Genomic DNA, 13,157 nt, shown 5'->3' with positions numbered 1-13,157 from the left:
GGCGTTAACAAGGAAGCACGGGGTGAAATGCGAGTTGGGACAAATCACCCAAATAGAGGCCTATGTGAATGCACTCGCTAGTGTGGTTGATCCAGCAACGATAGTTGCAGCCTCGAAAATGTATGGACAAGCTGTGTTCTTTCTTAACTCGGAGGCTGCAGCAAACAAAGCCATTGAGAAAGGTATTAGTGTGGGAGGACTCTTTGTACAAGTCGAGCCGCTCTCAAGTCTTGGTACAAGGATAATTATATCTAATATACCTCCTTACGTGCCTGACAATGTCGTGGTGCCTTTCCTGGAACGACTGGGAGTGTTGAGATCACCCATCAAGCCTGTGTCTTTGGGCTGTCATGAGCCCTCCCTACAACATGTCTGGTCTTTTAAAAGACAAGTATCCATTGAATTGGGAAAGGAGGCTGAATGTGAGGGGTCGTTTGTTATTCCTTTTGACGGAAAGAATTACAGGGTGTTTTATATGACAAACGAACCCCGTTGTTTTGTATGCAAAGCGAAGGATCACAGGAGAGCAGACTGCCCCACCATCATTAAAGAGGTTGCAGCTCCTCAACGTCCAGATCAGCCTCGAGAGGATCCCAGCGTCACTGTAGGTAACCTAAGAGAGGCGGTTGCTCCTTTGTGCTCGAGGGCAGTGGACCCTCAAGAAAGTTCTATACCAGCTTCTCATCCCAACTCTTCTGCTACCATAAATCAATGGCAGGCAGTGGGAGCAGGGAAGGCAAAGAGAGCACAGAAGAGGAAAATCAGAACCCGCAGAGGATGGGAACACCCTGGTACAATTGAGGATGACACGGGAAGTAATGTGTCAAAGGGATTTGTAAAGCCTAGTATTCTGAAGGAGAAAAGAGTGGTAACCCAATCTGAAGAAATGGAAGAAGAAGAAGAAGAGGAAACTATTCATCAAACGACAGGATATGGAGAGTCTTCTCTCTCAGATCCACCCAAAGACAGTTTGAAGAATGAACAGGAAGGGAGACCGTCAGGTAGTAAACCCAGCACGGAAAAGACAAACAACCTAGAGGTATCTGACTTGACAGGGCCAAACGATACTGTGATGTTGGCTCCTGAGAAAATGCATCCAATAATAACAACTGCAACGAAGCTTCAAAATAAACCAGGGATTGAAACATCTACAAGAGCAATTCTGAACCGAAGGATTAACACCGAAGTTTCAAAGGATTCTGAAGTAGCATTCATCGGTGGGACAGACAGAGAGAGGGAACCAGACACACAAGCATCAATAAAGTTGCTGGCACTGACCGACATCTCAGGTGATGTCACTTCACTCACTGTTGGCGCAGAAAGGGGAATAGTTGAGCACATCTCTATTTTACGACCCCAAAAGGTTGGATCTCCTATACCAACTGAGGAGGAGGCATCCATTCCCACAGGTGTAGCAACGTCCGCCGCATCAGAGCGAAAGGAGCGTTCCTCTGCGCCAGAAGATTATGCCAAGTCAGCCTTGAGAGACGACATGGCAGAAGACTTGACACATTGTACAAGTACACCAAAGGAGAAGGATCTTGAACCTCCAGACAGCGATGATGAGGAAAGTATTGGTGATGGGGAAGACTATCAAGGGTCACTGACTGGTTTAGAGACAGACCTACCGGCAGGACGCCATTCCTGCATTCCCAGGCAGGAGATACTCGAGTTCCTGGAACAAAGCTTGCATAGCAGGAAGAAAGGGGAAAATGCGCTGAAACGGTGGAAAGATTATGACTTGCTAGTGCATTCCTTGTATGCACTAAGGAGAGAGGGACATAAAACAAGGACTTCAGGCTCGGCCGAACAAGCCCGAGTCAGGAAGTTTCTAGCAAAGTTGTTGAGTTACGGGCCTGAATATAAATTCGTTTAGGAGGATGAATTTCACAGAAACAAAACTCTCAATACAATAATGACATCAAACTTACGAATAGGATCATTGAATGTCAATGGCTGTAAGGATGCATTCCGTGTGCACCAGGTATTGTCATTCTGTGTGAAGGAAAAACTTGAAGTAACCTTTTTGCAGGAAACCCACACGACCCCAGAGGCTGCATCCCGATGGGAAAACCAATGGGAAGGCTTGGCCTTTTTCAGTCACCTAACGGACACATCTTGTGGAGTGGCTACCCTCTTTTCACCAAAGAGGAAACCTGAAATACTTGTCGTAAAGGAAGCCAGTGTGGGGCGGTTGCTACATATAAAAGCAAAGTTTGAAGAATTTGTTGTCAATTTCGTCAACATTTATGCACCTTGTGAAGGAGTTGCAAGGGGGATTTTCTTCAACCGGTTGCAGAGATTCATGCTCACCTTGCCTGGTGAAGAGTGTGTAATTCTTGGAGGAGACTTTAATTGCACTCTAAACCCCTCCCTTGATCGAATAGGTCAGGAGCCGCATAATCCCTCTGTAAGAATATTACAACAAACCACAACACTGTTAAACTTGAGGGATACTTGGCACATACAACACCCCACAGACAGAACATTCACGTATATGAGTATCAGAGGTGGTCATATATCACAATCCCGGCTCGATAGAATTTACGTGTCTCACCGTTGGTGTAAGAGTGTCAGTGATTCCGGCATAAAAGTTGCCCATTTCACAGATCACAACTTGGCCTGGATTAAGTTTTCCCTGGCGGAAACAAGGCGAGGCCCTGGCTTGTGGCACCTGAACAATGCTTTAAGTCAGGATGAAGCCTTTTTGTCAATCTTTTCGAATTTTTGGCAAGCCTGGAGGAATAAAAAAGGAGATTTTTGCTCACTTGGATTCTGGTGGGATGTAGGCAAGGTACGATTGAAATTGCTGTGTCAGGAATACTCGTATGGATCGAGCAAAACACTTGGGTTAGGGATCAAAAGACTGGAAGAGGAACTGCTGCACCTTGAGAAGCACCTGGCCACACTTACCTCTACTGAACTGCAGGCATACCAAGAAAAAAAGAGCACCCTTAAAGCATGTAGTCGTGTGAAGGCACGAGGGGCGTATGTGCGCTCTCGTTTGCAGTTTATTTCTGAGGATGAATATGTCCTGAATTATCTCAAAGGGGTGGAAAAACGCAAAGGTCAATTCAGGACTATAGCGAGTGTTCTCGCAGAAGATGGTCTCTTGCTCAATGGCTCTGAGGGTGTTCAAAAACGAATTAGAGCCTTTTACGCTCAGCTGTATTCGGGTAAGAGCACAGATGCAGGTGCAGGTGGCACTTTGTGGAGTAGTCTTCCTGAAGCCTCTGTAGAAGACCGGGAGCAGCTGGAGACTCCATTATCTCTGGAAGAATTGAAAACCGCCCTGCACAGCCTATCAAGAGATAAATCCCCTGGCATGGATGGCTTATCATGTGAATTCTATACAAAAGTATGGGACTTGGTTGGACCTGATTACCTAAGCGTAGCTCAGGAAGCATGTGATACAGGTATAATGCCCCTTTCTTGGCGTCGAGCGATGCTGGTCTTGATTCCCAAGGAGGGTGACTTGAGAGACTTGAAGAATTACCACCCTGTGTCTCTGCTGTGTGTGGATTATAAGGTCATGGCTAAAATGTTGTCACTCCGTCTCGGACCAGTCCTGACAAAATTAGTCAGCCCGGACCAATCTTATGCCATTCCAGGCAGGACAATACATGACAACATATCCCTTGTCAGAGACCTGATACAGTATGCGGACATGACTCGGACTCAAGTCGGATTTCTTTCCTTGGATCAGGAGAAAGCCTTTGACCAGATGAACCATGAGTATCTGTTTGAAACCTTGCTAACATTTGGGTTGGTGAGGAGATTTGTAGGCATGATTCAGACGTTGTACATGTCGGCAGAATGCCTAGTCAAAGTCAATGGTTTCTTGCTCGCACCCTTTCCATTTGAGAGAGGAATAAGACAAGGATGTCCCCTGTCCAGCCAATTATATTCCCTATGTATCGAACCCTTCCTTTGTTTGATGAGAAGAAGGCTAACTGGCATTGTGGTGCCACACAACAGTGTCAACCTCAAACTTTCTGCATATGCAGATGATGTTCTTGTGTTTGCCAGTAATGCAAGGGATATGCAAATAGTTTATGATTGTCAGCAGGTCTATTCAGCAGCATCGTCTGCTACAATCAATTGGAGGAAAAGCTCGGGGCTTCTAATTGGACAAATGCAGGTAAAGGAGTTACCAACACTTTTTCAGAAATTGACCTGGAGTCGCAATGAGCTCAAATATTTGGGGGTGCACTTATCCACTTCCCATGGGGCCTCACCACTCATTAACTGGAACACTTTAGGGGACAAGATCGAAGCAAAGTTGCGAGACTGGAGTGGACTACTAAAAGTCCTGTCTCTGAGGGGAAAAACACTCCTTATTAAACAATTTATAATTCCGAAGTTAGTATTCAGGCTCTCTTGCATAAGCACTCCAGAGGAGTTTCTGGTTAAGATGCAGAGGAAGCTACTGGACTACTTTTGGAATGGTAAACACTGGGTTTCCCTGGGCATTCTGAGCTTGCCTTTTTCAGAAGGTGGCCCGTATTTTCCCTGCCTTCGAAGCCACTACCACGCATCCAGGCTGAAGACCATACAACGTTACCTACATGTGAACCCTGCACCGCAATGGTGCTCACTGGCATCATACTTCTTCAGCAAAGTGCTCAATCTTGGGTACAAAAGGAATCTTTTCATCATTACATCTCGGAGCCTGTCTAGTGCTACATTGCCTCTTTTTTATCAAGAAATGCTGAAGGCTTGGAATGTAGTCGACATACAAAGAACAGTTCCTTATCCAGGCAAGGACCTGTTAGAGGAACTGCTCATTCTCAACCCTCTTCTACAGGGCCCAACTCTGGCTTCCTTTTCAGTAAGAAGGAGCCTCTTAGCTGGTAGCATATCCACAGTGGGAGACCTTCTGAACGATGGTAAGAGAACGCTTTTACCCAAGGAACTCACAGCGAAAATGGGCCTGAGGACAATCAGGATCCACTCCAGGATACTTGAAGAGGTCAAAAGCTCCTTGCCTCCCGATTGTCTGGAATATCTAGAGAATCCCAAAGAGGGTGATGGCTCTGGACAGATGTCCATCGGTAACTCCATGGATTTTAAAATCCGACCACGATGTTGCGAGCTCTCTCAGCCAATACCTGCAAACAATATGAGTAAGACCCCTGGCACAGTGGAAATGTCGTTCTGTGGGCTATCAAGGAAAAATATATACCTGCTAGTGCTCCACTCGCTCCATTATATAGCTCTTGCAACCCGACTGGATACTCCCTGGCGTGAGATTCTTCCACTTCCTTCGACTGTTCATCCACGTTGGGATTCACTCTATCTCTACCCAACGCCAAGAATGATGGCAGACTTAAGTTGGAGGTTGCTACATGGTGCACTGAGCTCTGGATCTATGATGCGGCATTTCACTAACTTCTCAGAGGATGGCTGCTTTTGTGGTGAAAGGGAAACTATATTTCACATATACCTTCAATGCCACCGTCTTGAACCAGTGTTCTTACTGATGAAAAATCTTCTCTTGCGCTTCTGGCTTCACTTCTCTCCAACACTTTTTATCATCGGGCACCCGGTAAAGAAACTAAGCAAGTCACGAGATCTCCTTGTTAACTTTATTTTAGCCTGTGCAAAAATGGCAATATATAAAACCAGGAAGGCAAAAATTGAGAAAGATGTGGTGGAACACAGTTCTGTATGTCTGAAGGGCTTAATACGCTCACGCATTATTTCGGAGTACAAGGCGGCAGAATATAGTAACACTGTTCAAAAGTTTAAGGAAACCTGGACTATAAATGATGCACTTTGTACGGTCTCCCCACAAGATACTTTGCTCTTATTTGTATAAATGTGGTATTTGGCATTCTTTTTGGTGTTCTTTGGCGTTCTTTTTTTGGTGTTCTTTGGCGTTCTTTTACCTTCCCCTTGTCTGTCTTGGTAGTGCTTTCACTTCAAAATGCTCTACCTTGTCTACTGTAGTTCAAACCATGGACTTGCAGAGATGAGGAATTGAGCGACATTAAACTGGGAACATAATATGTTTGCCTGAGCTTGCATGAGCTCTGAACGCAAATCTCTGTAACCTTTCCAACAAAAGCACTACTACTACTATTACTACTATTGCTATTATTACTTCTACTACTATTACTACTGATACTACTACTACTACTACTACTACTACTACTACTACTACTACTACTACTACTACTATTACTTCTACTACAACTACTATTACTACTGATAATATTACTGCTACTACTACTACTACTACTACTACTACTACTACTACTACTACTACTACTACTGAAGGGCCTAGAAAACACAAACAATAACTGCTTAAATAATTTATATTATTTCGTATGCAATCAAAATGGTATTTAACATTGGATTACAGAGCCCGCAGAAATCTTTCCATTAAAAAGAAATAGTTGAATTATTCAGCTTTTATTTACACTCAGATTTTGTTGGTCATTCTTTATCTTTTCTACTCTATTTTTCTCAATGTTGGATCAAAAGCATCCATTAAAAGCCTTTCAAAGAGACCGTTATCTCTTCTGCACTGACAATGGAAACTTTTTTGATGTGCACTGTTCACACTGATTACATATTGGTTTAATTAATCGTCAATAATTTGCAAAAAACGTCATGCCCACAAACTTTATAAGATCAAAACTGATTTGTTTTTACTCCCGCCAGGGAGTAATGCATTCGATCATGTGTGTGTGTGTGTGTGTGTGTGTGTGTTCTTGTGTTTGTGAACAAGATATCTGGAAAAGTTCTGAACGGATTTGGATGAACGTTGGTGGGATGATTGCCCTTGGGATAAGAAAGAATTGATTAGTTTTTGGTGAAGCTCAGGATATTATTCCGGATCCAGGAATTTTTTGAAGGATTGTTTACCATTGGAAGACAGGGCTCATTTTTTAAAACATTATCTTCTATATATTCTATATTTAACATTGTGATATGAAAATAGTTTTCATATTTGTTGTAAATGTTGTTTAAACTCGTGGTTATGCGTTAGAGCGGTGTATTTTGTTAGCAGCGTCGTCTTCAAGGTTCTTTTTTTTCTAATAGACATATTCTGTCATTTTAAAACCACCAAAGTGTGTATTAGGTTTCACCGTTTCATAAAATGTATCGTTTGATACGTATAATGCTTTAAAACTTTTTTTTTTTAAACCTCAGAATTTACCTCAGCGAATGTCAATCGCGGTGTCAGTATTTGATGAACTTATAAAGACAGGTGAGTTATAAGTGTGACCAGCATGTGCACGGGATTCTTCCCAGAAGAATGAGTGGTCGCATTAGCTTGGACGACTTAAAATGAGCGAGTTTTGTTTTGACGTTTGGGCCAGTTTTACATGTTGTATCCCGAAGGAATGAAACGAACGTTTTCCTGGCTTACAATTTTATTTGAAGTCACACATGCCTCAAAATACACTCACTTATATAGAATTGAACGCTGAATCCGAAAATGTAAGTGAAATTGCCTTGTTTTAAAAAAACATTATCTTCTATATATTCTAAATATATATCTGTGCAGTGTCTGTCTTGTGTTGTCTTGTCTTGTGTGGTCACTGAACTAATCCCTCAAACTTTCGTGAAATCGTACTATTCCAACTTGACCCACGGCGGGAGTATGCGCTCTACTGAGTGGCGTTCTAGTTTGTCTTTGTGGCTCTTACAAGTTATTGACTTGGCTTACTGGTTGGCAGAGCACTTGCATTTGAGCTGTGAAGTGTGGGTTCGCTTTCCTAGCCTAATGATTAACTGTAACCCTGGTACCGTAGTAGTTGTTGTTGTTGTTGTTGTTGTTGTTGTTGTTGTTGTATAGCCCCAGACAGTTCTCTTGACCAAGCCTGCCCATGGAGACAGCCGACCGGTCTCCCAAAAGTGACCCAGAGATCTCCCACATGCAGGATGGTGTACCTCCGCCTTCACAAAGTTAGGTCCACGACAGAGTTAGAGAGAGACAGAGACGAGAGGGAAAGGGCTGGTCCATGGGGACCGATTGGCTTCTCAGACCACGACCGCACTGCCCTGACAAATCCGGGCAGCAGGGAAGAATGGGGAAGATTTGGCCCCCGACTTGCATTGGTGGGTGCAGCCACCACGAAGAGGCGTCCACAATAGTTGTACCCTGGTGGTTTGAAGGTTGGTGTTGCATCAGTGAGTGTGGCATCTGGTGAAGGAAAATGAAGTTGGCGATCTTTCTGTACTCCCAGAAATGGTGCTAACAGCTGCCAAGTGTTGCACATGAATGAATTGCTTTCTCCAATGTAGATTGCGATTAAATGGTTTTTCAAACACTCATTCATTGCCATTTATTGCAGACTATTTTGCCTCTTGTTTACAGAAGGTAATTGTTCCAGAAAGCTGTTTATGTATTTCCAAATTCCCTTGTTTCAACAATTTGTAGCAAGTGCAAGGGGTGATCAGTTTGTTTGTGGCCCAACAAGGAAAACACTATATAATCACTTTAATTTCACTTTATTTCTCAACACAATTTCCTTTCATGGCAATGCACTTCATCCATCGGTCCTCGAGCTTGGCTATATCCATTATGTAGCACTCCTTGACACAACACCATAGAAAGACTTCTTGAGCTGCCATCACAGCATTGTCATTCTCAAATTTGTTCCCCATAGAGCTTCTTTGAGGTGAGGAAGCAAATAGAAGTCAGACGGGGCTAAATCTGGAGAGAGAGTGGGTGTGGCAGAACCTCTTTCGGACCTCTATCGTACTAAAATACGCCATTTCGTGTCAGTCTGTCTGATGAATTTTTGACGCCAACACATTCCGTCGTTACTTATCCAATGTCAACCAAACTTGACAGGATGACTAAGGGTTACACAATGAAGGTTGTAGCACATTTATTTGCCCTCTCCCTTCCCCAAAGGGTTTTTCTCCCCTGAGCAGGGTTTCCCCGCCATTGGCGTCAATGGGGGTGCGTGTTGAGGTGTATATCCATGTTAGGTTAGCTTTATCGTGGCGTTTTTCCAAAGAACAAGATTTATCGTGGCGTTTTTCCAAAGAACAAGATTTATCGTGGCGTTTTTCCAAAGAACAAGATTTATCGTGGCGTTTTTCCAAAGACGCTTTTAATAACAAAATTAATGATAATCGCATATTGTTAATGTTATTGCAACAATATTAATACTAATAATGTCCCACTTCCCCAAACCATCTTTCCTGCAGTGATAACGTGTATAAATACCTTATAGTTATAATTGTGTTTCCATGGGAGCAACGGTTGCTACAGGAAGTAAAAATATTATAAACCACAAACACGTATGATTAGCTTTTTAAACAGTCGCTAATGCTCTTTATAACACTAAATGAAGAAATTTGGAGGAATCCCAACATCCGTGAAGTAAGGTTTACTTACAGACCTGAGCGAAAATTTACTGTACTCTATATAACTCACAAATGTTGGGTTAAAAACATGGCCCTTTCTGCTGCTACTGTGGCATTTTTCGTAGTGAACTTTTGAAACTCGCTCCTGCAGTTTGATACGAAACTGAAAGGGAGGAACACCGGGGTGTGCTCATTTACCAAGCAGCTAGCTAGCACTTGCCAAGCCGGCCGTTCCTTAATGGTTTTGAATGCAATGCTTGCTCGAATGCTGAAACCACTTGGCGATCTCTCCACAAGAAACTTGGGAAATGAACACACCCAATGTTATTGAGACCCGGCCAAAAATCGACTGTAATCTATATACCTCAAAGAGGAATGAGCCTTCTTACCGCTCCCGTAGTGTGCGGGTGTACTAGTATTATATATACTCAATCATGTACCTTAAAATCTAACTTCTATACAAGCAGGAGGATACCACCGCAGGTTTAAATCCCCATAGTGTTTAGATCTTTCCACTGTCTCAATGCCCATCCAAACAAATACAAAAGTTACCTTATGTCTTTACTCTCACCTTTCATTAGTCTTAGAGAAATGCAAATGTTGTTGAAGCAACTTCTTCTTCTTCTATGTTGCAATGAATATACAGTCACGTGAAAAAGTAAGTACACCCCATGTAAAGTTTTGACTTTTTCAACATATTTCAACATACAGCTATTTGATCTTCATTTCAACAATATTGATAGATAAAGGTGATATAATATAACAAATATCATGAAACATTTACATTTTGTAGTCCATTGTATAATTTAAATAAACATAAATGCAAATTTCTCACGTGGAAAAAGTAAGTACACCCTTGGCTCTAATAGGTGGTATTGCCCTCTTTGGCAGAAACAACCTCAAGTGGGCGTTTCTTACAACTGTCTACCAGTCTCTGACATCGACTGGGAGAAATTTTTGCCCACTCCTCCATGCAGAATTCTTTCAGCTGTGTGATGTTTGAGGGGTTTCTTGCATGCACAGCTCGTTTCAAATCCCCCCACAACATCTCGATGGAATTTAGATCCGGGCTTTGACTTGGCGATTCCAGAACCCTCCATTTCTTTCTTTTCAGCCATTCCTTGGTGGATTTACTGGTATGTTTAGGGTCATTGTCATGTTGCAAGGTCCACCTTCGGTTGAGCTTCAACTTTCCGACAGATGGCCTCACATTATCCTCAAGCACCCTCTGGTACAATGAAGAATTCATCGTGGATTCTATGATGGTGAGCTGCCCAGGCCCTGATGCAGCAAAGCTGCCCCAAACCAAAATATTTCCACCACCATGCTTCACAGTTGGTATCAGCTTCTTGTGGTCAAATGCTGTCTTTGGTTTTCGCCAAACATGTCTTCTGGTACTGTGACCCAATAGCTCTACCTTTGACTCATCTGTCCAGAGCACATTGTTCCAGAAGTGCTGGTCTTTGCCAAGGTGTTCATTGGCAAACTTTAGTCTTGCCCTGATGTTCTTTCTGGACAGCAAAGGTCTCCTCCTGGCACACCTCCCATGGAGATCAAATTTGTGCAGCCTCTTTCTAATGGTGGACTCGAGCACTTTGACATCAACAGTGGCAAGAGCTACCTGTAGGTCCCGTGATGACATTCTGGAGTTCTTAGAGACTTCTTTCAGAATCTTGCGGTCTGCTCTCGGGCTGAACTTGCTGGGGTGGCCTGGCCTGAACAAGTTGGGGGTTGTTTGGAATCTTCTCCACTTGTGCATGATCTTACAAACAGTCGAACGATTCCCTTTGAATGAAACATGAAACGAATGAAACAGTCGAATGAAAGATGCTCTTTTGATTTCAAATTGTTTGGAGATCTTTTTAAATCCCTTCCCAGACTTGTAGGCATCTATAACCTTCCTTCTGAAGGCCTCAGAGAGCTCTTTTGATCTATGCATGGTGATGCCGCACACTTCAACAACAAAGAGCACACCAAACGAAATGTCTGATGTTTAAATAAGACAGGTTCCTCCAAGATCCTCTCTAATGATGTTCTAATCATTTGCACCTGAGCTGGTGCACCTGATTCTAATTTTAGGTATTTGAAGTAGTGATAAATGTCGGGGTGTACTTACTTTTTCCACATGCGAAATTTGCATTTATGTTTATTTAAATTATACAATGGATTACAAAATGTAAATGTTTCATGATATTTGTTATATTATATCACTTTTATCTACCAATATTGTTGAAATGAAGATCAAATAGCTGTATGTTGAAATATGTTGAAAAAGTCAAAACTTTACATGGGGTGTACTTACTTTTTCACGAGACTGTAAGTAAAACTTATAATCACAATTTCTGATGAGGTGTAAAAGTCATGGCTGAAGCAGTAAAACACATGTCGTTGCCTCTTGAGATTGCTTCACTGTGTGGTTTTCCATTGACTTACTGGTTCTTTTTCTCCACTTAAAAGGACCATTATTGTGACTTTCAAAAATCCCCTGGCCATCATTTTGTTTTCTTTCAACTCCGTCATAAGCAGCCATTTTCTTGGATACACATGATCTGCATAAAACACAAGAAAAGGTGATACATTTTTAAAATGCAGCTTGATGTTAAGCTTTTATTTGGTTCTGAATTTTATAATCCTTTAGATCCTTTAGATTCAAATGCTTTACAATATTATACAAAAGGTTACCACTTGGGAAGGCAGGATTGGCTCATCGGTGGTAGCATACTCACATTTAATGACAAATTTACACATCAGTATTTTTACAGGTGCGATATTATCATAGAGCAAGTACATCATCTTTCAAAGAAGACTTTGATCGGGCTGGACTGTTTGCTCACACTCGCTTGTGGATTCAAAACATCATATGGTGCGAGTATTACTTGAAAGCGGAGGACATTGGTTGTCAGTACCTTGGTGAAATTCCAACTTCCTGTATCACTGTACAAGTGTACAATGTTTACTGCAGCAGACCTTAATGCAAGTTGAACTGGCTAAAGAGGAGCTGCAGACAGCATTAACCTCAAACTTGGAATGACAGACGTGGGATTACTCTGATACTTTATATTTCTAGAGATCAAAAATTAATTGAAAGGAAGAACATAAAACACAAAATTTTCCATCGAGGTTTTAATCTTCCGTTACCCATCCACACATAAGCTACCTATCATCCACACAAGCCAATATCCCCCATATTCCTCTATCTCCAATAAATATCGGTACATATACAAATCAAATTTAAACCTATCCACTCCCTTTACTGCCATTCCAATTCTGGGGAGACCATTCCGCTCATTAACCACTCTCTGACCTGGAGACCCTTGCTAGCTCAATAGCAAGCTAGCTCAAGAATCATTTGACTTGCTTGATCCTGTATACCCACTCCATGGCAGCTATATCCTTCCTCAGATGTGGTGACCAAACCTGGACAAAATATTCCAGATGAGGCCTCACTAAATCTATCAATAACCTCCCCCAGATCCTTCTCCTGTGTAACACGCTCCAAGATTGCCCCATTGCATCATCGTAATCCCTTTTTTCATTATTCTTACCCATCCCCAGCACCTTACACTAGTTTAGGTTAAAATGCATCTGCCAACCTTTTGCCCAATCTATTAAAGTATTTAAACTTTCCTAAATCTGATCACCTCCCTCTCTGATATCCACCTCACCTCCAAACTTTGTGTCATAAGCAAATTTAGAAAACATACTCTTGACTCCAATAAGAGAATCGTTGATAGAGGACAAAATAGAGGGAGACTTGGACAAACAATGGGTGTGTGGACGGATTGAGTGGACAGGATGGATACAGAAAGAAATGTCCCTGTGTT

The 13,157-nt window shown here is 42.3% G+C and overlaps 1 protein-coding gene across 1 annotated transcript in view; it reads right to left on the bottom strand.

Annotated features, from left to right (window-relative positions):
- Positions 1–13,157, bottom strand: part of LOC137424163 (myoferlin-like) — a 162,065-nt gene that overhangs the window by 105,876 nt on the left and 43,032 nt on the right. The window contains exon 4 of the mRNA XM_078773617.1: positions 11,767–11,882. Coding sequence (XP_078629743.1) covers positions 11,767–11,882 — 116 coding nt within the window. The remainder of the gene's footprint in view (positions 1–11,766; positions 11,883–13,157) is intronic.

This window comes from Myxine glutinosa, chromosome 3, assembly GCF_964187855.1.
Source record: "Myxine glutinosa chromosome 3, kmMyxGlut1.1, whole genome shotgun sequence".
NCBI lineage: Eukaryota > Metazoa > Chordata > Myxini > Myxiniformes > Myxinidae > Myxine > Myxine glutinosa.
Note: the sequence above shows the minus strand (reverse complement) of the source record. Positions and strands in the feature narration are given on the sequence as shown.